Raw genomic sequence first — 27809 nt, 5'->3', positions numbered from 1 at the left:
GTGCAATGAACTGCCAATTTAAATTGCACCTTTTATTATAAACCCCACTTGTTTGGAATATTGCTGACTTCTCGAGGTGGGTCAACTACAGCTACCTAACCATTACAGTGAGGACTTGGCTCGTTAACTTCTAGAGAAGAAGCTCTTACTGACACAGTTACATTGCTGTTGGTAGCACTACATTAAAAGTAGTGGGGTGTGTGCTGCAGTCACATCTTTGATTGTGGTATGGGCAGCTGTTATATGATCACTTAATGTGAAGTATCAGTTTTCATAAAGAAGCACTTTTCTGTCTGTTAGCAATGGATTTGATTCACTGTTAGGTACTGCGTGTAGCATGTAGGACAAGATATGGTCAAATACTGCTTTGGGTACAGCAAGCCCTGCGTAGTTATGAATGTTTCCAAATGTAGTAGTCTTTCTTAGGTAGAAACACATAACTAACACTTTCATATAAAAAATACAAAGGATAATTTATGTATCGATCTTAAGAACTGCATTTAGGAACTTGTCTTTTCACATGTTTGAAGTTGGCTGGTTCTACCTGACTGTAGTAATTTCTTCGTCTATAGTTTCAAATGCTTATTTCACCAAGAATATTCTCTCTTCAAAAGTACAATGAAAACTTCTATTTTTAGGCAGGAGCTAAAAATCCAACTGTGCAGCTCTTTATTGTGGATACCAAATTGCTTCCTCATTTCCGCCCTGCTGAAATTTCTCCACCTGCAGAAATAAAATCAGGGTAAGAAATTTTGGTTAAATGTTTGCTTGTTTCTTTTGGTGGGAGAGGAGGAACTTTTATGTGTGACCACCCTATATTCAGTGTATATGGCAGTTTTTCCTAGTTATGCAGCTCTGGTAGCAACAAGATTTACCAGAGAAAATCTGCACAGAGATTATCCTCCTAGTGATTATATATAGATGGCATATTCCATGTATGTTATATTCAGAATGTGACAAGTTCTTGGCTCATCACATTCAGTGGAGTCTAACTATGGTGAAGTCATTTCACAGTACAACTTTAATATGAGCAAGTTTTGGTATAATCAAATTATAATATATGTATTCCAATTCACTGGAGGCGGGGGAGGGAACAAAACAAAACCTCAATGGTAAGTGAAGATTTGATTTCATTGGAAGCAGACTCCTTGCTAAGGCAAGGTATCATGGTTGTCTTCAGATTTATACTTAAAATGTTTGTTTTCTTTGGAAACATGGTGAAAAACAGCACCTCTCACAGTAAATGGAAAATTGTATTTCTCAAAATGCCACTGGAAATGCACAACATGATATAAATGTATTTTGTATAGAGCAGCTAAATTGATTTAAAATGCATGCACACAGAATTTGATATCCCAGATCTTGGGTTTTGTTTTTTCTTTTTAACAGTATTGTTGAAATTTTGTAGAGGTTTGCACTTACAAACATGATGGGTATAGAAGCACAGGTTATACTGATAAACTTCAGAAAAAACAAAAGAGGTCTGTTAGCTAGTGCATAAAACCAGCATTTTGTGCGTGGTGGCCAAAAAGCTGTAACTGGAATATCAGTGCTATTCCGTTTTAGTCCTCACCACAGTGTAACTAACATCTCTGTGCAAGTTTTTATGAATATGTTGTTCTTCGTCCTTTCTCTACAGTAACACTGCAATAGCTAGAAGTTGTATAGCTGTTGTTTGCTGGTTTTCTCCAGAATTTCAGTGCCTCGGAATTAAAAGCCCTTTATGTTTTGGTCAGTTCTGGTTAAGATCTCTGCTGTCTTAGAGTTATGTTTTATCTTTTGTTAACACCTAATGAAAACTGAACAAGGCTGCTGTGTGACCTGGGGAGAATAACTGCTGTCTACCTTCCAGCCTTGTACCCATCTGGTTAACACAGGCCTGAGGTATATGGAGTTGATCCATTTTTAAATTAATGTAACACTCTGTGTATCAGGATTAATACAAAGTTAAACCAAGTCTTGAATGATGAATTCAAGGATCAAAGCTTACTCTTTCTCCCAACGGCTGATCCAAATAATGGTTAAGCCTCAGCATGTGTGTCCTGCAAACACTGAGGTGGCCAGAACAAGTCTTGGGGAATTTTGCAAGAGCAAAAGTACATGAGTAGGAAAAGGCAAGTGATGTGCAATGTTGCTGTTGGGTAGTTTTGCTCCTGGAAGCACAAAGTAATGAATATTTGCACAGTATGTGTATTTATACCACTGTATGACAGGAAAAGTTAATTTTGGTGGTGGAAAATTCTATTTTTACTTCTTTGGAGCTAAATTCTGAGTAAAACTAAGTTTGAATTGGAGGCATACCTCACTCCATCTCTTGCCTGGGTGGGGATTTTGAGGGGCAGTGCCCTGCAAATGGCTGCCTGTTGCAGCACTATCCAGAGCTCGTTGTATGCGCAGCAGTTGTACCCCGACGTTTGAAGGGGGGCACAGTGCATTTCTGTTCCAGAGGAAAACCTTTATTATTTGTCGAGGAAAGCTGCCAAAATCTGGAATGGCTGTGCTTTGCCACATAAGAGGGTAGATGAAGCTTTTTGCACGAATGACCAGCATGAAATCCATACAGCGTTTAAACACTACTTTTACCATCATGGGTGCAGGGGGCTCCTGTTGGCTAACAGGAGGATGAAGGCAATGGATGCTTCTTGTCTGAAATGGTCTGTCTTAAAAATAAGTTGTCTTTCAGAGTAGAAAGCTCCAGAGGGTGATTGCAGGAATATCCCTTCTCAGCAGCAAATGAGGAAGGGCAATGCAAAACTACTGTACTCTATACTTGAGTTAATGTGGATAGTTAACATTTCAGGGGTCGTTGAAAACTGAAGGTGCATTCCTAGTTCTCTATCATAACCTTAAAATATTTATTATGTTATAATAACAGCATAATAAATAATTTTGGGGGGGGGTTTCCTTCTACAGTCTGTCTTGTCTGATGGATGATTTATAGTCTCCAGAATTGTTAACTTCTCCCACTTTGAGGGAACAAAAACTGTGGGGCTAATTCCCCTTTTACAAAACAAGGGAAACCACTATTATAGGTACATGAAGAATGGCAGTTTCTTTTTTTTAAACAAGCTCCTGCAGAGTACTTTTATAATATTATTGGTCTAAAATATACTGTTTGAAGCCAGTGACAGTAGCAATTAAATGACCTACCAACTTCCCAGTCAAATATAAATGCAAAAATAGACCTTTTTCAAACATGATTTCTAAACTGCAATCTAGAAATAAACCTGAATGTGGATGGTAACCAGTTGGCATATATTTTTAATCCATCCACAATAATTGTAGTGTTTTCTTTTTCTTTTTTCTCCACCCCCCCCCCCCAAAAATGATCACGAAGATACTCACTCTCATCACAAAACTTCCCACATGTTTTTGTTAACTAACTTTGGGGAAAAAGGGAACATGAACTTGGAACTAAGTCAAATGTGCAAATTCCAGTTAAAAATGTATGCTTGCCTTGGAGGGGAGGTTTGTTTTATTTTAGTTCGTAAGGCTTCTAGGAGATAGGAGGGATCTAAAATAGGAAAAGACGAGTACATCTAACAGATCATAATGGTAAACAAAACCAGTAAATTTTATGTGGTGCCTTTTTAAAATTAATATACAGGAATATTCATGAAAATTATATTTTTTTCAGATACTCCAGTTCTTCATATCAACTAGTTGGTATTTTGAAGATGAAAGTAAAATATTCAAATAGTAATACCTGTTCTTGGTATGATCTCTCACTCTATTTTAACTAATGGAAATAAGTACTAAATTGAACAAAGATATATATCACTCAGAAAGTGCTTACAAGTGACCAACTTCAAGCATCTAAGGATAAGATTCCAAAATCTAAGGCCCATACAGCTTAATATTCAGAAGAATTTCCTCTAGATGCACAGAGCACAAGATTTATGAACAGTCTGGAATAGCTATTATTTTATGCATTAGAGGATCGTGATCTGGCTGTTAGGATTTAATTGCAGTCTTTCTGGAAGCGGGTATGTACAAACCATCTAATTCTTTATTGAATGAATGAAGATAACCAAGGCATCTACAGCAGCAAAAACAATTGACAAAAAAATGGCTCAGTTAGGTTTGCATCATTGTTTATTGTTGAAGAGTAGATTGAAATGAAAATAGCTAGATGAGTCTCATTCAGTGAATTGCTGAATGCTGTTGTATAGTATGCTATTACAGAGAGGATTTTAAGTATCTAATGCTATTGCTGTTTTCAGGGATCATTATTTGAGTGTTGTAACATGGGTGACAGATGAAAGGATCTGTCTGCAGTGGCTCAGAAGAATTCAGAATTTTTCAGTCCTCACAGTCTGTGACTTTGAAAGTGCTACTGAAAATTGGACATGTCCACGGGTAAGAAAAAATGAGGTGGGAGAGTTGCAATGCTTGATAAATGAAACTAGAAAGGAGCAGAGTATCTCTGAATGTTTATCTTTGTAGAAACATAGCCTGATGTAAAATAAACATAATTGTTGTGGGATTGTTTGTTTTTTTTCTTTCTTAGGAAAAACAACTTACTGAAGAAAGTACAACTGGCTGGATTGGCAGAGTGAGTGTTCAATTTCTAAAACTGCTACCTGTTAATAACACTGATAGTTAAGAAAATTTCACGTGAGCCTCTTGCCAGTTGCAATGCCTCTTGTGTGCAGGCCTGATCCATTCACTTGTTGCATTTTACATGTATAGGAAAAAATGGTCTCAAATGGAGCCACTATGCCACCCCGCTCCCGGTTTTAAGCTTTTGTGGGTACGGGGTTCTGAACTCCCTGGCTGGGCTGACAGTGCAGCAAGGGCTGGAGCTGTAACTGTGTCCTCCATGACCTGTGCATCATATTCAGCTTGCCAAAAAGCGGAGTCCTTCCAGATTCCTTTTTAATTCTGACCTACTGCTTCGGTAGTGGTAGGTAGGGGAGTGCAGGAGCCAGGATTCGGAATTCCCTTTGTTATGGGGGAGTCATCAGCTATGCTGGTTTGGCTGCTCTCCAGTCCTCCTGCCACTTCAAGAATGATCTAGGGGATAAAATGTATTAAGAAGTGTATCCTATAACCTTTGAATTGTATTGGAAGAAAGGCATAGAGGACAAAAGTAATTTTTAGTGTTTCAGGTTGCAACAAACTATTCCAGATTCTCCTTCAGGGTTTTTATTTAATTATTTATTTTTCCCCCGCTCAAAATATCCATTGAAGAGAACTGGGGACAAGATGTGTATAACTGACCAGATTAAAATTTTCATATGCTTCTGCCAAACCAGTTGCTACTGTTTGGATGATGCTTTTCAAGCTGCCTCTCAGTCCTTTTGTACATGGTAGAGAGTAGGCACCTAATGAACTACACAGAAGATCTGGGGGAAGTGAAGCAGAGATGCAAAAGTTCAGACTTGGAGGGAGAAATGAGTTTCAGAGTTTTTGATGAGAACACTGAGTACACTTTCCACTCCCGCATTTTCCACACACTGATTATGCTTTAGTCACTAATTCACTTTTGAAGTCAAAAATGAAAGTTTAAAGAAATGCAAAGAGGGAGGCAACAGCAGGGATGAAATCATCCGCAGTATGAAGATGAGAGATCAACCCACCTGCTGTCAAATTTGATATGGAAAGGAAGGCCTTAACGCTGACACATTTTGCTTCTCTGCAGCAAAGGCTTCACAATTAGACAATGTGATGATCAAGCTGCAGACTTTGTAAACAGTTGTGCAAAATGAGAGGGCAAAATGCAAGTCTGTGCCATTAAACTAGGTTGTTGGGTTTTTGTTTCTTTTAAAGACACAACCCACATCTTAGGAGCTGTTGGAAGAAAAAGATAATCTCACTGTATGGTTCTTGGATTTGAGAAGGGAGTGGAAAGTAGGGAGGATTGAAGAAGGGATAGGAAAGGTATATTTGTTCCTTTCTTTTATTCTTATCTACTTAGGGATGATAAAATACAACACTTGACTGATATGGGATATTTTTATATATCTATGTGAGAGACGGATATATACACACATATATGTATATACAATTCATATAAGTGTATATACAAAATTAAGTAAATTATACACGTGTGTAAAATACAGACATAGAGTTCTGTCTTTATATGTATGTATAGTGGTGGGGTTTTTTAAAAGTAGAGATGAAATGATACTTAATCTAAGAACGCTCAGAACAGCCTGTGTTACTGCATAAGGCTTCCAGGTCATGAGCTAAGTTAGAGCTTGCCAGTTGAGTTGAAGGAAAGTCACACTTTGAAAAAGCAAGACTGCTATAAGGGAGAAGCTAGCAAAATATTTGCCAGGTTATTTTTTGCAAAAATATTGCTAGGGAAGAAGGAGAGATTGTCTGGAGCACATGGGTTAGGAAGACTCAAGTTCTGTCATTGCTTACTGAGTGACCGGAGGCAAGTAACTTCATCTTTCTGTTTCACTCTCCATTTCAAAAATGGGTATAGCATCTCAGAGGTAATTGCATTGTGTCAGTTGGCTAATTAAAGTTTAGATGTTTTGGACATTTATCACAGAAATAACTTTTTATTTCATTCATCTCAATTTCATTCCTCTGTTTTTCTCTCTACCATGTGGAGCACATCCAAATGACAGTCAGTAGAAGGAATCCATTCATTTCCATCACTCCGAATTGATAAGCGGATAGTTCCTTTGTGAAAATATCATTCCAGTTTGGGTTCTCTGGCATTCTGTAATCACCTACTTACTAGCAAAATTTCCTCTTGGACAGCAGCTTGTTTTCTTTGAATAAAGGGGGACGTTTTTCACTGTTAAGCTAAAAAAAAAAAAGAAAATTAAGAGTTCAAAGAATTTGTTCACAAATACATGTTTTAAAATGAGAAATTCAAGGAAACCATGTATTTGCAATTCTTACATTGCTATAGGTTACAGCTGCATGTTGGCGTTGGACAGAATAAAACAGTGACTTTAAAAGTAGATGCACATATTGTTTCCTAAAATGGTAGGAAACTAGGAACACCTGTGGGACTTCAAATTCAAGGGAGGTAGGAGGGGACATTGATCATTATGAGCGCTAATGCTCAAGAAGTACCGCTGCTTAAGGAGGAAGAAAATATTTTAAGTGTGTTTACTTTCAGGGTAATGGCTACAGGTTCTACCTACTAGGTCAGTAGGCAAAAATTTTGCAGTACGTTCAGCGATGCATTGTTTTAAGTATTGAACCTCCTGTTTAGAGATATCAAAACCTAAATTATGATTTTGGTTTTGGAGTTTTGTTGTTTGCTTTGATAGACTTCTCTCTTGTGTTCAAGTTTCAGCCATCTGTCCCTCACTTTGCACCCGACAATGCTACCTACTACAAAGTTTTCAGCAATACCGTAGGTTACAAGCACATCCATTACATAGATGGCTCACAGGTAAGTAATAAGGTTTGGGACAGTCACTACTGACTTGAGTTTCTCCTGGTGATCAAGGAGCTTCACTTTCTACTTTTTGCCTTGCCTTTTCCCCCCCATCCAGGCTGTAGTACCTATTACTGCAGGAAAATGGGAAGTAATCAGCATAGAAGCTGTAACTAATAACTTTTTGTAAGTATTGTAATTAAGCTATTGATTCCTATCAGGAGGGCTTGTAACAAGGGTCTAAGCAAGCAGGGAGGGAGAACAGGAAGAAGGTGTTATTTAACTTATTAAAAAATCTGATCTAAACATGTAAGATAAACCTTTAAATATTGTGATGTACAGTAAATATTTTACCAAAACCAGTATGTTTTGCTTTTATAGATACTACATTAGTAATGAAAATGGTGGAAAGCCAGGAGGAAGAAATCTTTATAAGTAAGAAATTTTTTCTGCAATATGAGTAAAATATTTGTTAATGAAAAAGAAACTTTAAGAAAAAGCATTGCAAAATAAATTATTAGGATGTTCATAGTCTAATGTGGGATCCTATATAGGATATTTAATGAAAATCAGTGTAGTAGTATAAACTGTAAAACTAACTAAAATATTTTCTGTAAATTTAGTTAATAAAGGGAGATTGTGAAAAGGAATAACCAATTCTCAAGCAACAAACCCCTAAAGAAAACCTCTCATGCTTTTTATGCTATGATTATAATTCCAATATTAATTGAACTCAAGAGTTTAAAGTCTGTTTTCTCTAATTTTTAAATCAGTTAGGACTTTACTGCTGAATTTTAACGTATTTCATTCGGTCATGTTCCTTAAAAAGCATACATTTGTTTAGCATAGCTTAAAAAAAAAAGAAGTCTTTCATGTCTGAAATGAAGCTCATCTACTTTACAGAGTGCTCTTGGAAAGCAGTCCAAATTCTCCTAAATGTGTTAGCTGTGAACTGAATCAAGAAAGATGCCAGTATTATTCTGTGTCCTTCAGCAAAGATGCACAGTATTATCAGCTAGATTGTCATGGTGAGTATATCCGGAATTAATTGACATAAACATGACACACTGATTAGTTGGGTGGGGAAGTTCGCCTCATCAAGATCTTGATATGCACTGCGTAACAATGATATGTGTTGATATTGTTGGATAAATGCATTGGCAGTGGAAAAACATATTCTGCCCTAGGCTCAAAAGCACCTTGACAAAAATTACAAGGATAAAATTTGATAGTTCTGTCTATTAGTGAACGCGAAAGAGGTGCAAAACACTCCTGTCTGTTGGGCATCTCCTCAAGAGCTGAATGGGGAGCTCTGGAGAAGGAATTTGGAGGCTCTGGGAGCAAGGCAGGCAACAGGCTGGGTAAAGAGAAGTGCTCTATGTGTGGGAATAAAATTAAGATAGATAGTGCTGTTAAAAATCTAATGAACATAATCATAAGTTAAGCAGCAGGACTCTAGTCTGTCTCTGACCTCTATGTGCTTGTGCTAGACAGTACAAGGGATAAATTAATCAAAGGGTGGGAAAAATAAATTCTTCTCTAAAATTTCCCTTAGATTGAAAGGTATGTTGTTTTTTAAAATGCCAAGATCTTCCTTGATCTATGGGCTAGAAGGACAGACAGACAGCAGAGAGGGAATAGTTCTGTCAGGTTGTAAAAATGGCTGTTTGAAGAAGACTGCTGTGGTCTCTGACAAGGCTTACTGATTTCCAAACCATGGTCCACAACTGATGGGTAGACTTTGCTAAAGAGTGTAAGTTTAATTCTTCAGTACCTCACAATCATGTGGTTTGCCTGCGAGATAGTCTTGAGTATTTTACGGGATCCTGTGGCTTGAGTCTGGGACCTGCTAACTTAAAATCCAGCTTGTGCAGACTGGAGGGAAACAAGTTCTGAGCTTTTATGATTCACCCACTTCCAGTTACTTTACGGGGGCTGTGTTTTGAGACAGCATGCAAACATGAAGGTTTGTGCTCTATCAACAGGTCCTGGCCTGCCCATATCTACTCTACACAGAAGCAGTGATGATCAAGGTATGGGGTTGTCTTAAAATATAATTTGCATTGAGCCAGAAAATTGCACTGTAAATTTATTTTAATTTTGTTCTCATTGCTTAGTATACTAATTTAAATGTCAGTTATAAAGGGTAAATTTAATTTCAGATAATTACTCTAGTATAGTTAACCAGAAGAATAAATTATATAGCTTGGCATACGTTTATTCATAGTTTATGTAATACTATTTTACATTGTGCTAGGAAACAGTGAGTAATGTATGACTGACTGACTGGGTAATTGTTCAGTTTTTCTGAAATTGTGTTGAGATGAAAAACGGGGAAACCAGCTTTCTGGTTACTTAAATTACTGAAGGAAAACTATATTGTAAACATTGAATCTGAGAGGAAAAACAAAAAGTGCAGTAAACTAAGACTGCAGTGTAGGTTGTCATCATCTCAGATTGAATTTTTAAAGTGGTTCATAATTAAAGAGCAATGCATTTGAAAATAATATATTTATTCTTTGACTCTTACTAACTCTGTTATTTAGTCCTCAGATACTTGGAAAATAACACTCAACTGGAAAATTCACTGAAAGATATTCAGATGCCTTCAAAAAAAGTTGGCTCCATTAGAGTAGGTGGATACAGTAAGTTCAAAAACATGTTTTACCTTTCTCTCCCCCTTCCACCAAGTGCTTCAAGGTCTTCTGCTGAAAAGCATGACAGAAAAGATGGGTGTATTGGGGATTATTGCAGTTATTCAGCACTCAGAGGCAAGACAAGAATTTTTATTTTTGCATTCTGTTTTTTTGTGAAATCCCCAAATATTCTTATCTAAAACATGTTTTTTCCCTAGTGTGATATCTTGATGTTTTCATGATGAAGTGGTTCATTTTTTCCTTGATAATTACCTGAAAAACCAAAGTCCCTACCACATTAAATAAATAAGTAAGAGGAATGGGAGGTGGGGCGCAAAGCTTGTAAGCACTGTTGAATTTAAATTAAATTCAAGTAGGTCTTAATTTACAGGTACCAAGTCCCTTTGGTTTGTGTTAGTAGGTTGGGACAGTGCAGGAGAAGTTCAGTTATTATAAAAAAACAGACATAGGATCTAAATGGAAAAGCTTGCAAAATCATTTAGGCTACATTTCAACAAGATCGCCTTTGACTTTGTGTAGGGGAATATTTGGATGGAATAGTCATGTTCTTAAAAGCACATTCACACTCCAAGACTACATAAACCTCTGAACACAGACGAGAACAAAATGCTAGAAATTGAACTGCTAATGCTTTGCTGGTGGTGCTCCTCTGAATTTGCACGTCGGGGTACAGAAGCTTTCTTGGTGTGCTCCTGGGATGGGGAACATCAGATGGACCAGCAGTGGGAGGCCTGGTACCTGTCTAAACTGTTCTTGTTCCAGCCTTTGCTACTAGCTTTTCTCTTCATGACAAACTTCCTCTTGATAAAATGAATTAATATTCTTAATGGCATTATATTTTACAAACTGTATTGAGTTCTGCTAGTCATTAACTGTTCTTTTTGATGCCTCCCTCCTTCCACTGCTACCTTATTTATATAATAACTCTCTTTATCTTTGTGTTTTCTGTCTTTTATTTCTGTCACGTTTTTACTAGGGCTAAAGATGAAATCTTGCAGGCAAGATGGAGGTTTAAAGATGTTCTTCATGCTATCAGTTGTATATTCATCTTTTTATTCCTCTTTGTTCTTACTACTTCATCTCTTCAGGGTAAAAGCTTTTGGGTAAGGGGACTCTATTTTTAATGTCACCAATAGGAGAAATAAACCTATTTATGTAGTCTTACTTCAAGTTCCAAGTCTGCTCACAAGTCCATGTATGTTACCAAAGAAGAAATCCACTCCCATGACTATAGAGAATGCCAAAAATTAAAATCAGTATTTTCATGTGTTCAGTTTAGATTGTTACTTTTTCAGTGTTTTAATGTCTTGCATATTCATATCTGGACAAATTTCTGTAAGGCTTGCACTCTGGCTATTACTGCAGTGCAGTCAATCAGCATTGCTTCATGCTTTCTTTGTATCATCAGCTCTTTTAAAATTCATGAGTGAACAATCGAGCCAATTGGTTTGCAGAACTTACATGGTGTGCATTTAAAATGTTCAGCTAACTCTCAGCCAACTTGGGTGGAAATAGTAACATGGATGGAACTGGAACCAATGTTGCTTGAGAAATAATAGATATTTGGATATGTTTCTGTGATGCTTTACAAAATGTCATGCAAAGCCTATGTAGCAGGTTCAAAATATTTAAAATTTCTTTTAAGTCCTGGGAGAGAAATTTGCGTAGAGAAACATTTTTGAACTAGTGACAGATTTACCACTGTAGAGGCTTACCAAGTTTTACATGTAAGCTTATAATGTAGAATAATGTTACAAATGTTACGAGACAGCATGTTGAATCCCCAAATTTTATTATTATTATTGTAGACATTTCAGTTCCAGACTTTCTGTTAACTTAGCTGTAAAACATTAAAAAAAAAAAAAAATTAGCTAGGAACTTTTACATGTATATATTAGGACAGTTCAGATGAAACTGCTTTTTAATTTTTAGGGGGTGACTCAAATGTGCTTTTGTATGAATTGCAATGCATGTCAAATTACTTCACTGGAGAACTGACCTAGGTCAAACTCTTTTCACTTTTAGACCTGTGGTATCAAATGATACTGCCTCCCCATTTTGATTCATCAAAGAAGTACCCTCTGCTGCTTGATGTGTAAGTCTTCAAGTTACATGGCAATGTTGTGTTAATAATCACTTTCATCTACTTCAAATGCTCTTAATAAGATCAGGAAACACAAAATTGGCATGTTTTCTGATTACTTCTTGAAGTAGTTTTAAGAGGGAATGGAAAAAATGAGGTTTGTCCCAATTTTGTGGTAGTCCTGTACCATAAGATGATGTAATGCTTGACAAGCACATATTTTGCTGGTGGCAGTGAGGCAGATACATTCTGACTTAAAAGCCAGGATGTTAGCGTTAGCTTAGCTCCTTCTCTGCTCTTCTAAGAGTTCATTAGGAATAATATTCAATGAAATTATATTCCAGAATGAAACCTTGAATAAGCTGTGTGTCCTAAAGCTGAAGCAGTGAGTGTGATATTGCATTTTCTCTGTGATACTTGACTGTCAACTGGTACTGGCAAACTGCACCCTGTGGTCAGGATTGCATTTGCTGTTTTTTCATAATTTCAAGACCATGAGCACGTGCTGTTTGGTCCATTCTTCCTCAGGAACTTCTGGTCATGCTGGTATGTTTTCTTCTAACTGGAAATTAGTGAAATTTAGCTATTCATTAAAATAGAAATGTTAATCTTTTCCTTTTTTTATGAAAAGCTGAATCCACAAGGAAGTTAGCTGTTAATTGTTAGATACATCTTTATATACATGTTTTGGTAGCACTATAATACTTTTTAATATACCTATTGATCGTTTTAATGAGCAGTCAGTGCTTTTTGCTTCTTAAGACTTATTTTGGTTTTGATTCTATTTTTATTGACTTAACCTGGGCCTTTGTCAGGATCACCTCTGCTTCATGGTGATCTTGGTATCAGAATTTCCTAATAGTTTTTTCTTTGCTTTTAAAACTGGGAAAAATGGGTAATAGAGCCATAAGAGCCACTCTTCCATTTCTTACTCTGTTGAACGGTGTCTAGAGAAATGCACTGCAAACAGAATTTTACCATCCAGGCACTCACGGAGTGTGATTTCGTAGTGCTCAAGTGCTTTCGAATATTTTAAAATGAAAAGTTATAATTTCAGTTTTGTTTCCTTTTTCTCAGCCTGTATAAGAAATAGTTTAGACTGTAGGGAACACTGATGAGACACTAAAAATGCAGGAAAAGATCTTTTTTGTTTTCCCAAATGAAGGCTATATGTTGATTTCAGACTTTAACCAAATAAATTATGGGTAAATGGAACGGAAATGGTTAAAGAGCATTGCTTTGAAACTCTCATGACTAGATATGCCAGCACAAAACAGAATTTTGTTTGGATTTCTGTTAAGCTGCTTAAAGTCAAGATAATGGAAGTTTCTTGTTAGGGCAGAAAGCAATAAAACAAATAAAATCTAGTCTGCTTTCTTGATTAACAGTTGATGTTTTAAAAAAGCATATCGCTTTTAGTGTCGAGGCAAAGCAGCAGTTTGGAGTCAGTTGGTGATGCTTTTCTTCTTTGCTCAGTTTAATTTAAAAGTTTACCCTTCTTCAGTGGCTGAAAATTGTCAGCAATAATTGTATTTCAAATTCTTGATGTGAGACTAGGCGGAGAGTAAATGCCTGAAATCTGTGGCTCTTTTCACCCAGGTATGCAGGACCCTGTAGTCAGAAAGTAGATTATTCTTTTCAGATCAGCTGGGCTACTTACCTTGCAAGCACGGAGCAGATCATTGTGGCCAGCTTTGATGGCAGAGGAAGTGGATACCAAGGGGATGAAATTCTGCATGCAATAAACCGAAGGCTGGGAACATATGAAGTGGAAGATCAGATAGCAGCAGCCAGGTGAGCTACAGTGAAATGGTCAACAACCTGCTCCTTCTTTTCTGTGCTTATTGTGTAGGGGGGGGAAAAAGGTGAAGGTTTTGAATGGTCATCTTGAAATTACTGGCAAAAACATAACTGAATTCTACATGAATTTTGTATGCTGACATGTGTCATTTACAGGCCAACCATCATTTTACACTTAAAAAGAGAGAAGCGTTAATGCTGTAATACAAGTTTACTATATCTCTGGTTTTATAGAGATGATAAGTGTCGCATTAGTACAAGAGCGTACTACCAAGGAACTTGGAGCTGGAAGGTTCGCTCCAAGCTTTTTGCACATTTCTGTTGTGATGGAGTTATTTGTGTAAACTATTCAGCCTTTACATCATAGTTCATGTTCGTCACTTGGTTTATGCTTGTAGAACCTCACTAAACCGAATAGTGCCAGTATGAATGTCTCAGAATCACAAAGAAGTGATCTTCCAGAGTTTGCTGTTGGGGATTTTAAAATGTTAAGGAGTTTAAAGAAATAGCATTTCAGGATCTTTCTTTTTTAAACTCTGACTGGATTTACAGGTGTCAGCCTGCCCCCTTACTACTGCAATTTGAGTGTTGCTGCTCTTTCTTTAAAACAAAAAAAAAAGAAAAAGGACAAAAAAAGGGTGAGGCAGGTTGTGAAATCTAACCTAATACAATACAAATGTCAGTGAGTGTGGTTTGAAGGCTTTTACAGACTGTCCAGGTTTTGGTTTTTCCCACGCATAGATGTTTTCCTGAATTGCTTAGATGCACGTGCCTGAAGTATTGTATGTTTTCATGTGCAGCCACTGTGATGACGTGGGAAATGCTTATTTATACAATAGAAAGAGGCAGACATGATGGAAAATAAGCACATCTGTATAATGGCAGATACCTGCAATTCATTAAGCATTTAATTATTCTGTTTGCTTTTAGAACATTTTCTGAAATGGGCTTTGTTGATAAGGACAGAATAGCTATTTGGGGTTGGGTAAGTACTCAAATAAATTTGACTGGCTTATTATTTAATTGTAACAACTGTTTGTTGTGCTGCTGTGTGTGAGGTGCTGGAGTACTTAGTAGAGGCACCTCTAGAGTCATGGCACAGTCTAATAACTGAACTGACGAAGTACATCTTACAAGTGCCTGTATACGTTGTCCCTTTGCAAGCATTCAGGAGCCTTTGAAACAGAGATTAGGACTGTTAGAGGGATTAAAAACAATTTAAAGGGATACTGCCAAGTTCCTGTGTACTAGATGAACCAATATTAAAAAAATAAAAATTCTAAGTATATATTCACTACTGTCTCTTTATACTAGTTGGATTACTCTAATTTTTAAAAAAAAAGATGTAAAATTACATGTGAACCAGCTGCATGGCACAGTTGTCATGTTTTCACTAGCAGCCTGAAAATACTTAAATCTGCTATATTTTTGTGCTTGACTATATTTTATTTCAGCACTACTTCCAAACAGAGACCAGATTTCTCTGACTTGATGTGTCTTTGAAACCTGTCACAGTAGAGGGGAGTGTTTAATAGCATATACATACCCTGTAGAGGGGAGTGTTTAATAGCGTATACATACCCCCTCAGCTGCCAGGCTAAGTGCATATGTACTGTTAGTGATATCTATTTGATTCAAACTCTGAACATTTCTCTGTCCCAGGCTGCTGTTTCACTGCTTTTTCTGGTGTCACAGGGAGTATTCTTGCATGCTGTGTTTAAGCATACTATGTTTAAGTATATGCAGGATTGCATGCAGGATCTTGAATTAAATGGCTAGCTGAAATTTGGTCACTGCTAGTGACAGGCACCAGTGAATAAATTGCTTGATGGCAAGATGATGATGGTGCCTTTAGTAGCTTTTCTTGTGGGGGTAAACATCTCTGTGTTGTATAAAGTCAAGTGTAGTAGTATTAACTTTAGTGGGAGGGAGATTCCTTCTGCAGAAACGGAGGCCTTAATGCATTCCCATCTAACTCCTCATGAGCCTCAGGAGGAACAGCTGAAGAGCAGTCATCTTTGGAGCTCGGTTGGCGTTATGCATCATGGATACTGAATCTGTGGGCAAACAGATTTTCTATATCTCTTGAGTTTTCAGATTGTCAGCCTGCCACTGTGTACGTTAATTTTGTTTGCCGTAGGTTTAGCAGTAATATCTTGACTGTGGCCAAGTTAGGCAACATATTTATACATGGATTTAATTACTAAGTACATGCATTACTTGCTGATCTCATTGGGAGGGCCTAAGTATTGAAGTTGGAGCAAACATTTAAGGACTTTGAACTAAGATGCAGTTCCGTTTCCCTGTAATCTGGTTTCAAGACAGGAATGAGATCCAAAAATTGCTCTTCTTTTTGAATGTGGGTGGGCACATTCTCCGAGATAACCCCTTCAAACTATAGTGAGGGCAGTCATTTGGGCGGTCGGTGACATTGTTTAGGTATCTTGCTGCCTGGATGCTCAAGCGCGTCAGATATTTACTCATCTGTGTATCAGGCTAGACTGCAAGTGAATTTTCTGTGCACCGCAAGGAGCGTGTTGCTGCACAGTTCCTCCCACAGGCTCAGCAGAAGATCCTTCGCTCCCGTCACAGTCTTGCTCTCGACGCTTGGGAGGAGAGTTAGCAAGTGAGCTGCCGTAGGCCTGCTCCGAGGGAGTTGTAAATTTTCAGATGCCCTGGTGCAACTACTCATTGGCGCGTTGTGGGCCCGAGCTCTGCTGCCACCCACTCCCCCAGCACCGGGAGGGACGCAGCGGTTCAGCAGTGTCTTGTTTCCTGTCTTTCGCTGCTGCCTACAGTGCTACCAAACACTGTCATCCTTAGCTGAGTCACAGTTCAGCAGCATTTGCGCCCTTTTTCCCCAGCAAGTTCTCATTCATCAGCGCCACAGCTGCCATGCGCTGTTTGATGCCTGTTTCCCCGACTGAGCAGGCTGGGTGAGATCTGACCCAAATTCAGAATGGAGTTCATTAATATGAAAAACGCTGAGCCTATAAACGTCTGATGAACCGTTCAGCAGATGGGCCCCATCCTTTTCTTTCCGACTAAAATAACAGCAATGTTTTCTTCTCAGTCTTATGGGGGATATGTGACCTCCATGGTGCTTGGCTCTGGAAGCGGCGTGTTCAAGTGTGGAATAGCGGTTGCCCCCGTGTCACGTTGGCAATATTACGGTATGTGATGGCTTCCTCGTTACAAGGATTCCCATATGTCTTGCAGTGCACATGCTGCAAAGTGTTGATTCATAGCGCAGAACTTTGATTATCTACTAGATGCCATGTAAATGCCACTTGGTCTGTTTTTATGAACTCATGGGTACTGCATTTCAGAATTAAAGCAATTCCCTAAATCTTACTTTCCATTTTAAAAAGTCAGATCCGCAATTCCAGGTAATCTCTTTAACCTTTAATGAAGGCTAGATTATTTGTTATATTTGTAGTATTACTGTAATGTGTCTGTGTTTGCTTTCCAAAGCTGCCACATGTTCTGAGACCAGTACCTTGTGTCAGAAAACCATCACTATTAGACTTTGCTTCTCGAAAATGCCACTTCTCTTATAACAGTGAACTGTGAGACTTAACATAGAACTTGCATTGTAATTTACTCTCTCAAAGTAACAGAATAGGATTTGAATTGCCGCTTTTTTTTTTTTTGCCTTTTAGAGCATAAAATTTGGTTTTTATAAATTAATTAATCTTAAGAATAGCTTGATGTGAGGAAAACCTGAACAAGTGGACAAGTCTGTACGTGCTTCAAGCTTATACTGTGTGACGTTGTAGTTGCATGGGGCTACAAATACAGTTACAGGGGCCCTCCTCCCAGATTAAAAAAATTATATACAGTTAAAAATATAATATGTGCTGGTACAGTGCGACCACATTTTGACATTTTTCTGGTTTTGATTTGTCCAAAAACATTCAAGGGTAAGCTTTTCCTGGCAAACCTCTGCTAAATTAAGGTATAATTTATCACTCTGCAACTAGCACAGAGGCTGTATAATAGCATATTATGTGCTCTGGCTAATTCAACAGATCAAATCATACTGCCAGGTATTAGCAGTAGTCTGTTGAGGACGTAGGAATGTTTTCATGATGTCTGGGACATGAATATTACAGTAAGGCAGGAAATTTTTTTTTTTTATGAAGATCAAGATCTCTAAAATTCCACTTTTAGTTAGTTAGATAAAGGAAAGGATTATGGAAGCATGCATATTCACCATCAAAAAACCCCAGTGCAACAGTACTGATGAGGAGTCAAATGGACATTAGAATATGGTAACAGAATGTTGATTTGTATGGCTTAAAATAAAGCAACAAATCTGCAAAAATGTTAATATGATATCATGCTGAAAAATCTGTGGAAAATCAGAGATACTTGATTTTTACTATATATAACATCGAGCCAAGCGGAATCCTAAGCTACTGCTACATTTTCATTTTATAGATTTTTAGTAGTAAACATTTCGATAAAATATCTAAGACTTTTTCAAATGCTAGTCATTTACTGCAAGATATTCTGTAATTTTCTTAGGATTACTGAAAGAATAACAATAAGGTAACATTGACACAAAGTACTTTATTAATATTCAGCATTCAGGTGTCCATGGCAACAAGAAGATTAAATATTCTGAATAATGATGGTTACCTACACGCCTCATTGTGGAAAACCTGATTTTTTTTTTTTATTTTTTTTTTTTTTAATTTCCAGTATGCATTCTTATTGTTTGTATCAGTGGGTAAAATTTCGGATAGACAGACAGACTGAAAATTAAGTAGCAGATTCTGGTTTTTTTTTTTTTTAATTACAGATTCAATATACACGGAGCGATACATGGGCCTTCCTATAGCAAGTGATAATCTGAAGAACTATAATGTAAGAAAGAAATCACTTTATTTCATTTTTTGAAGTGTGTTGTTTCTTTTCTAAGCCACTCCATTTTTCTTTATACAGTCTACTTCCTTCCCTATGGGAAAAAATAAGTTTATTTCTTCTTTCCAGCTATAACTGTTGCATTGTGTTTTTAGAGGCTGTAGTCTCATGCATTTGGATTTGCATGAGGCAGTTACTTCTTGCTGTATGGTGTGGGTTTTCTGTTGTTTGTTTGGTGTGTTGGTTTCGGGTTTTATTTTTTTACATTCAGTTCCATTTGGCTACTTTGCAGACTGTAAAACAAGCTGTAAAAACTGTTTTATTTTAATCACCAAGAAACAAATTTGTTTTTAAAATTTAATATGCTCGTGGGCAAACTATGCTTTATCTTAAACAACATTTCCACCAAAACAAATGTACTCCAGTTCTTTCTGAAATGTAATTTTTAAAAAATGGGTATTGTGTAAACTTCCTTGCTTTAGGAATCTGCAAGATTTTTTCAGGGAAAGCAAAATCCCCTAAATATTAGGAAACTTTGACAGGTAGGCAAGTCTGTCTATACTGTGATCCTATCAAACAAACTGCAGACCAACTGAGACACCGGGTGTCCAAGGTTTGGTCTAAAATGACTAATGTTTTCCCAGAAGTGAGGGAATTTCCAGGTGTTCTAATGGGAGCAAAATACCTGTAGATAGATTTTCCTCATTAGGGCATGATGAAGTGTTTGACTTGCTCTTCCTTGTGCCAGCTGCTTTTTGTTGCCTCAAGGGCTTTTTGAAGTCACAGGTAGCTGGGCGTAGGGCAGAGCAGCCCAAGCCTTCTGTAAGGTTTTGTTAAATTTCAGATCTAGGTGGAAATAGAGCAGCTTTTGGAGAATCGTGAGGGATCTGAGGGGTACTTTGTGCTCTGGTTATTGGGATGTTTCACAGAGGTGTTCAGCCATGGCAATGCTGGAACCAAACATGGGCGTTAGATGCAAGGAGATGGGGCATTCTCCGTCTTTGAGTTGGTAAATAGGCTAGAAGACAGTTTAGCACTGATTGTGTGTCTTGATATGTTAAAAAAAAACATCGGGGGGGGAAGAGGGAGGGTGTTGCATGGATTTAAAAGTATGGTAAAACATATAAATACATACATATATGGGACTGAAACATCTGTTTTGACATGTCAGTACAATAATCTAGTTTTGCCAGCTGCTATATCAGAGGTTCTGGTCAAAATTGAGGATAATGGCAGTGACTGCTGGAAGGCTTGGTACTGTGTCTGCCTCTTCTAACCAGCGAGTGCTCAGGCCCACTGGGGACTGACCAGCAGCCTGCAGCCGCCTGCCTGCCTTTTTTTCAAATGTGTTTCTTTAAGGCAGTGGGAACAGTAGGAGGTCTGCGAGGTAGCAGTGTAAATAGAAGTTACTGTCGTCGTGCAGAACGAACGTTAACGCTCTGGGTGCACAAAGTCATTCACCAGCTTCACGGCACAGATGGCAACAGAGGACTGTTTAATCCTTTCAAGCCAGGAGTCGGATTTTCTTGGCATAGTATCCATTGCTGGCAGTGGCCACGTTGAAACTGCCAGTACCAAAGAGCTAAAGGTTTCAAATGTGTTACTCAGAGGACTAATTGGGGAGAATGGTGGCTAGATGGAGGAGGGGTAATGGCACAGATCAGATTGTCACACTTCACTGCGCTTCTAGAGATAGGAAAATGCAACTTAAGTCCTCATTTGTTGTTAAAAGCCCCAAATAATGCATTACTTGGAATTTACTTTTCCATATAAACCTGGAGGGGTGGGGTAGCTTGAGAAGTGAGTTTGTTGCCTTTCATGTAGCACCAGTGGAAGTGTTGTGGGATTTTGTTGTTGCTGAAGTCCCTTGCTGACTTCAGCCCAGCACGTTCTGGCTTACAGCCCCTTTGTTCAATGTCCCAGTCCCAATAGCCAGCCTCCTGGCCCCTTGTTGCTGATGAGAGCTGTTTTCTGAACTGAATGTTTTTTAGCAAGTAGATGCAAAACATGTACCGAAAGCTTTCCTAGCTGAAGCTGTTAAAGCATTTTTTAACTGTTAACTTTGTACTGTCAGGTTTGCGTGCTGCATCGTATATTCTCTATCCTACTGCATCCGCTCTAAAGCTGGCTTGAAAAGTGAAAGGTTGCATAAACTCTGTACTGTGTGCCCTAATTTAAAAGAGATGAGACTGTGTACATACATGCTTAGAGAAGATATACATGCTGCTAGGTACCTTCCTAATGCGCAGAGTATTATTAATGACTGTGAATGTATAGTCTCAAGAAACTAGTTGCGGTAAGAGGGGTACACCTTACCTTTGCATTACTGTGACATGAGGTTTCACAGTTATTGAAGGAAGAGAGTCCAAGATGTTAAACGCTCTGTCAGGTCTGAGGGATGACTCACACTCCTCTGAGTAGGCTAATTGGGTCTGATCAGTGCCTTTTAAGGTAGTTGTGAATTATGAAAAATTAGAGCTTTGTAAAAGAAAGGAGCAAGCATGGGTGGAACTCCCAATATAATTGTGTAGGGATCCTAGGCTGAATGGCAGAGAAGCTGTCTGCTGGGGAAGCAATGTCCCTGATGTAAAAAAACTTGAGACTAAATCAGGGCAGAGCGCTAGAGGTCAGATACAGTAGCCATGTAAAGCATACCGAAGAGACTGTTCAACTTGTGAGAAGATTATTTTGCAGTTCACTCTGAATTTGATATGCTTTTGGCAAGTGTTTGAAACAGTCATAGATTTGGCAATCTTTTTCTAGCAGATTTGAAATGTTCAGTCCTTAAGAACTGCTGCATCATTAGGTTATGCAAAACAGGGTACAATTTTGTAAATATGCCATCTTGTACTGATTTGACATTTGTTCTATTATCTGAGAATATGCTAAAGGGAGAGAGACCTTCAGTTTCAGCCAAACCTTAACTTGTTTGTGGAGTGCTGGTAAAATGTTGACTGCCGTGTGATTTTTAGAAAAGCCAGTTACACTCAGCAGGGCCCAATTCTCAGTACTTGTACGTTACCTTTTCAGAGCCTTTGTCCCAGCAGTGTTGACTATGAAACAGAAGGGGTGAATTCAGTTGTATTTATTTGCTGTCCATGTGAGGTTTGTTCAGCTGATGTAGCTGTTGCTTTGTGCTGTAACTGCGCCTAACTTGAGATTGCTCCCTATCTTGCAACCTTCTTTTTTGCCAGAAGTACTGTGTCCTTAAAGCATGTTTTAGGGAAGGGACTCTTCATGTTGAGTATGGGTACAGGTTGCAAGTGATAAAAAAACCTGAGAAAGTATCTCCTTTGTGTGCTCCTTCTTTCAGAAGTATTTTACAAATAGCTTTATTTTGTTTAATGCTTGGAGGCGGAAAATAGTGACATCCTTTTTCTAAAAGTGCTTTTGGAAAGTTGAGTTCTCGGAAGCATAGCTCAAGTCAGGGTTCCACTTGCAGAAGGTTTGCTGTCCCTTAAACCAGCACTGATTTGCTGGAAGAAAGCTTATAAAGGCAATCTATCAAGTTTCCCTCTGCACATGTGGAAAATGATTCACTCAAAGGACACTGGTTGGTTTTTGTGGGGTTGGTTTCGGGGCTTTTTGGGGGTTTGGGGGGGTTTTTTGTTTGGTTTTTTTTATATCGCTGGGCTATTACTTTCTGAATCGTTCTTTTGGTCAGCTGCTGTACCAGTGCTCCTCACTGAATCAAAGTGCTCCCTCCAGATTTTGGCACTCTCATAACTATCTGTTCTCACTGTGTGATACCAGCTTGTTTCAATGGATAGCATGTATGGATTTCCATATATTAGATGGGATTTCTGGTGCTCTGCAACCTTTCACTATCAATAGATGGCAATTGCAGTGTCATGGATTGGAGGGTGGTTTTTTCTCTCTGCTGAACTTGTTTTTTAAATTTGGTTGAATAACTGCAAAGAACTCATTTCACTTACAAGAGGGTTGTGGTATGCTATTCTGCCATGACAAAAGGAATTTAATATTTATGGTTGCTTTAAAGATTCATGAGTGTACAACGCGTAAGGAAATTAGAACAATTCTGTGTCTTAGTAATATAATGTATTTGACTTTTTGGGGGTACTATATGCAAATCCCTGTCTAAGGATACAGCCTTAGTACAAGGTAGGGAAGGAAAAAAAAACAAAACAAAACACCACATTTTTTTTCTAATTTTTACTATTTTTTTCTTTGTCATGGTAGCTCTTAAGTTGCTGCAATATAGAAAAAACTTCCGCATTATTTTCAGCAGAGAACCCCTATAATGTTGCTCATAGAAGGAAACTTAATTCAATGTATATTTGCCTCATTATGCTCATTGCCTTATCAAGCCTGAAAGGGCTTGTCTCTTGTCCCTTTTCTTCTTCCCACTCTCATGGCAGAGCACTATCCTATTCCCTTTCCTTGCCCAAATTAAAGATCTTACCTGCAATCCTTACTTTCCTCATTCTTTAGTACCTAGTCACACTAGCAAGTCAGGTGGCTAGTATGTTCTAGGGAATATGTTGTTACTGTATTTTTAAGTTTCTTGATTAATCTTGGTTGCTGATTTTTTTTTATTTTTTTAATCACTATATTGTGTTTCAATTCCACAAATGTAGCTTGATTTCTGTTTATAGATTTGGTCTAGTGTTTCTTTCCTTCAGGCATTTCTCTATCATATTTGGAGAAGAGCATTGTGTTAAACTTCTTGTCAGCCATTTTTAGTTGGGACTGATGAAATATTAGCTCTGTTGACTTACCTGCAGGTAAACTAGTGTACATTTTGGTGGAGAAGATAACGCGTGTGGTCTCTGCAAGATCTACTCCTCGCTATCATAGAGTGCACTGTTGCCATGGCAACATTTTTTAACTTGCCTGCAGTTGCACAGGAAACCTATGGCAAGTGGTGTGCTGCAGGCTAACAACATGTTAGCAATGCATTAAATGCATATCCCACTCGCAAAACTCTTCCCCTCTGGAATTGCCTGTTACTTTGCAGACATAACCCTTGGTAATAATTGCAGACCGGTGCAGAATGGTTTGAGTGCGAGCACAGTGCTGTTGGGTATGTGAACATGCTACTTAGGCGTGTGAGGGGGGAGCAGGGGTTGTTTTTATCTGAAGGACCCCAGACTGTGTCAACAGGAATCAAAGTCAGTTGGTAGCAAATCATCTTCTAATAAATAGCACCTTTTTTCTTTTTCTTTTTTTTTTTCCTTTAATTTCAGAGTTCAACAGTAATGGCCAGAGCTGAAAAATTCAAGGAAGTTGAATATCTCCTTATTCATGGAACGGCAGATGGTGAGTTGCAGTTAATTAGACATTTTAGTATTACAGACAGGTTCGCAATTCTACTACTGACAAAACAAAAGCATGAAGGGGCAAGGCTGTTACATTTACGTCAATAAAATAATACTGCTTTCTGCAACTAATTTGTGTTTCAGTCAGCAGTGCTGAGGAGTTGACTGTATTCATTGCTTTGCTTTTCCCCCAGAGTGGTATGGAAGCAATTTTTTGTTTACCTTTTTCTTTTTTCTTCCACTTTTCAGATAATGTTCACTTTCAGCAAGCAGCACAGATTTCCAAAGCTCTTGTTGATGCTGAAGTGGATTTTCAGGCAATGGTATGGTTCTGTTTTGGTTTATCATCATACAAATGAGTTTGTATTATGAGAATAATAGCAAAAGCTCCCTGTTGTTAGGCATAAATCCATTGCCATCTTAAATGAAAGTTCACATACTGGCATTTCATGTTCAGTAGCTGAAATTGTAACGTTAACACACCCATGTGTCTTCTGTATAAGAAAAAATGTAAAGCAACTCCTTCTTGTATTTGACCCTGTTTACCTAATCTTTCATTTTGTTAATTTTTTTGTGTTCTCAGACAAACAGCCAAGCCAATCCCAATCTTTGTATACACTGAAAGTCCAATGAATAATATCTTACGGATAGGATATAACTTCAGCTAAGTCCAAGATAACCTGTCCATCACATTTGGTGTTTCTCTATTGAACTTGTAAGACAAGTAGTTATTTGCCCCTTCTTATGCTGTACATGGAAACTCTTGAACTAAGGTGCAAGCTCTTCCTTTTCTGCCTTCTCCCAGCCCTTGGGGAGCAGTGCTGAAAGGGATGAAGTACAGAAGGAAGCCAAGTGCACCAGTGCATGGTTGTCCTCAGCCAAACTTGCAGGGCTTAGAGGGTGCAGAGATCAGGCACCACCCTAAACTAAGGAGCTGCATCCACCCTCCATGTGGACAGGCTGTGTATTGTACTTGTACTTTTAGCATGAATAGATGGTATATTCCACACACAAAGCAGGGACAAAAGTATCATAGCAGCTTGCTACCACCATTATGTCTTTGCCTCCACCCTGAATTAGCCTCATGCTGGGATAATTTTAAATGGCCGCACGTGGTTTTGTGTCTGTCATGTTTGATTTAGATGTAGCTAGAACTAACATTCTCTGTATTTTTCTTTCCCACAGTGGTATACTGACAAAGACCACGCCATCACCGGTCAAGCACATAAGCATATTTATACCCATATGAGCCATTTCATAAAGCAGTGTTTCTTGCTGCCCTAGCACCAGCATTTTGGTTGTTAGCAATGATACTTCTCCAGAAAACACTCTAGCTAATGTACACTGAGCCAGTATAAACTTTTATGAATCAAGATGAGATAAGGATCAGCTCTTGGGATACCTGTGTACACAATGAAATGCTAATCTTTATAATGATTTCTGTTGCCAAGCTGCTATTGCATTTTTATTGATTGTGTTTAATAAGGTCTTAAAATCACCAGAGTGTAGGTATGTTGCAGACTTCTAGAAAGCATGGTACTTGCTTGAATCAGTACCTTTTGATATTTCAGTCTAAAAGAGAAACAGTCCAGTTTCTATATTAGGGTAATGAATGATGAAAACGTCACAGAGGAACCAATGTGGAGGTCAGTTGAGGAATAAAAGTAATAATGTTTCCAACAAAAAACCAAAATGAACCCTGTGATCGTTTCTGTGAAAATACTGATAAAACTTCAACCAGATTTTGCAGAAATTGCCTAATGCTTGGTCAATTATTAATTTAGAAACAATATCAGTAATTACTGCAATGTTAATATTTTCTATGCAGAATGAAACACTGTTTACTGCGATTCCTTGAGTTAGTATTTTCTCTGCAATCTCTTGGATTACAGTTGTAGAAGTCTTCCAAAGAAAGCATGTAACCAGCTTTCACCACAGATTTTTGAATGATACCTATTCAAACCAATGGCACTGAATTTGTTTCCTATCATTGTACTGTGATTTTTGCTTACTTTATAATCAAAAAGGTCGCTACTGTGGGAAGCTGCATGGGTAAGATCTTATCTGGGAACTCTAGCAGCCTACCATTGTTTCTCCTCTAAGGGACAGAGAAATTTTTTTAGAAGTTTCCTGTTTACTGATGAATAGGATATATTCCTTGCACTCAAACACAGAACATTACAATGCAAACTAGGAGTCACTTAAAGCAAGGGCTGGACTGTAACTCTCATATGAACATGCTATTTAGCAAACCTGCTCTTCCTTGCAGCCTACCAATAAATTTCTGCTTTATCTTCAGCACTCCAGGTAGGCTTCTCGATCTGAAGATAAGATTAGTTTTCTTAATGTCACATAGGTAGAAAAAAGATGCAACCCACTTGTGCTACAAACTGTGCTCCTTTAAAATAATAAAGACATTAAGTTATGAAAAGTGTAGTCTGTATCATTAAAATGTTGCTCAAGAAACTAACTCCTAGAATTTTACAAAAAGCCATTAATTTTGAGAGAAACTTACAATGAAGTTTCTGCTTTTGTTTAAGGGTATCATGTAATGGAGTGTGACATGATTATCTAACAGTTAGCTTCTTGATATTAGATGCCAGCATGTGATTATGTATGTATTGTGGGTTATTAGTGACATTAGGTGTGAATGTAAAACTACTCATACAGACAGATAAAGCATGGGGAGAATGTCAAGACAGTTTGTGCAGCTTGTCCTTAAATGAGAAAGAGAAGGGGGCCTGAGATGGAAAATAAGGTTTTGGGTTCACAAATAAACTAAAAACTCCTTGACTCACAAAATACCGGGGGTGGAGGTGGGGGGCAGAACAAACTGGAGAGGGGTACTACAGCTATAATCTTGGGCTCAATGTACGAGTGGTTCTAATGTGTTAAACTGTTCTGTTAAAGTTCTATAGGATACAGGCTGTCACTTGTCTCTAAAAGGTTATAGTATCCATGTCTCCTGATTCTTTTGACTCAAGGGAAAGTAACATAAATCAGTATAAAGGTAGATCACAGTAGTGCAGATAAGTTATAAAAAAGATGATCATTGTGAACTTCTGGATGGCTTGTGTATGCAAGGGGCAAAAAATTCGGGGGGGGGGGTTAAATGTTATTACAGACACCATCATATAAAGTTATTTCTGTATTCCAAAAGCTACATTAACTAGCCTCTCATTAACTGCAAAGTACTCCCTCAGTGTAATCAGAGAAGGATTAAAAAAAAAACCACCTTTCTAACTAAAACTAAAAAATATATGGTCTGGATACATCTTTCATTAAGTAAACATTCAGTTCTTTGTATCTTTGATTGCTAGCATCTCACTGGGAAACTCTACTCTCAAGACATAGTCCTGTTTTAACTGTCTAATCTGTGAGGCATAACAAAGTACAATGCTAATTATCTTATTTGTCTGGAAAGCACATTCTAAGCTATGCTGCTAATAAAGCATTATGCAACTTTTAAAACAAAAAAATAATGTTTTATTTCTATAGTAAGTCTCCTAATAAACATCAATTGTGTCTAATTTCCTCTCTGGTAGATCTCCCTCAGCTCCAAAAATAATTCAGACAATAGGACAACAGAGTGGCCTCAGGGAACTGACAACTTCCTTGAATGCAGGAGCACAGGTAAATACCCAAAACAGGCCAGCTCATTTCATTAATGTACAAAGCCAGCCCTAGGAACCAGTTGTGCCTGAAGTAGTACCACATGCTGGAGTTAGTTAGGCACCTACCAATTACCTTTTTTCCCTCTGTAGTTTTTC

General features: G+C 38.0%; 1 protein-coding gene across 1 annotated transcript in view; it reads left to right on the top strand.

The window, feature by feature from the left end:
- The window catches only part of LOC104317897 (dipeptidyl peptidase 4), a 41449-nt gene extending 14617 nt beyond the window's left edge, over positions 1-26832 (top strand). The window contains exons 10-26 of the mRNA XM_069781245.1: positions 639-742; positions 4224-4359; positions 4511-4555; positions 7262-7366; positions 7470-7537; positions 7733-7786; positions 8255-8379; positions 9337-9384; positions 9898-9996; positions 12034-12103; positions 13691-13885; positions 14822-14876; positions 16965-17064; positions 18699-18763; positions 23968-24040; positions 24289-24362; positions 25225-26832. Of these exons, the coding sequence (XP_069637346.1) occupies positions 639-742; positions 4224-4359; positions 4511-4555; positions 7262-7366; positions 7470-7537; positions 7733-7786; positions 8255-8379; positions 9337-9384; positions 9898-9996; positions 12034-12103; positions 13691-13885; positions 14822-14876; positions 16965-17064; positions 18699-18763; positions 23968-24040; positions 24289-24362; positions 25225-25323 (1515 nt within the window). The 3' untranslated portion in view covers positions 25324-26832. The remainder of the gene's footprint in view (positions 1-638; positions 743-4223; positions 4360-4510; positions 4556-7261; positions 7367-7469; positions 7538-7732; positions 7787-8254; positions 8380-9336; positions 9385-9897; positions 9997-12033; positions 12104-13690; positions 13886-14821; positions 14877-16964; positions 17065-18698; positions 18764-23967; positions 24041-24288; positions 24363-25224) is intronic.
- Positions 26833-27809: the final 977 nt, after the last annotated feature.

This window comes from Haliaeetus albicilla, chromosome 4 (genome assembly GCF_947461875.1).
Source record: "Haliaeetus albicilla chromosome 4, bHalAlb1.1, whole genome shotgun sequence".
Lineage (NCBI taxonomy): Eukaryota > Metazoa > Chordata > Aves > Accipitriformes > Accipitridae > Haliaeetus > Haliaeetus albicilla.
Note: the sequence above shows the minus strand (reverse complement) of the source record. Positions and strands in the feature narration are given on the sequence as shown.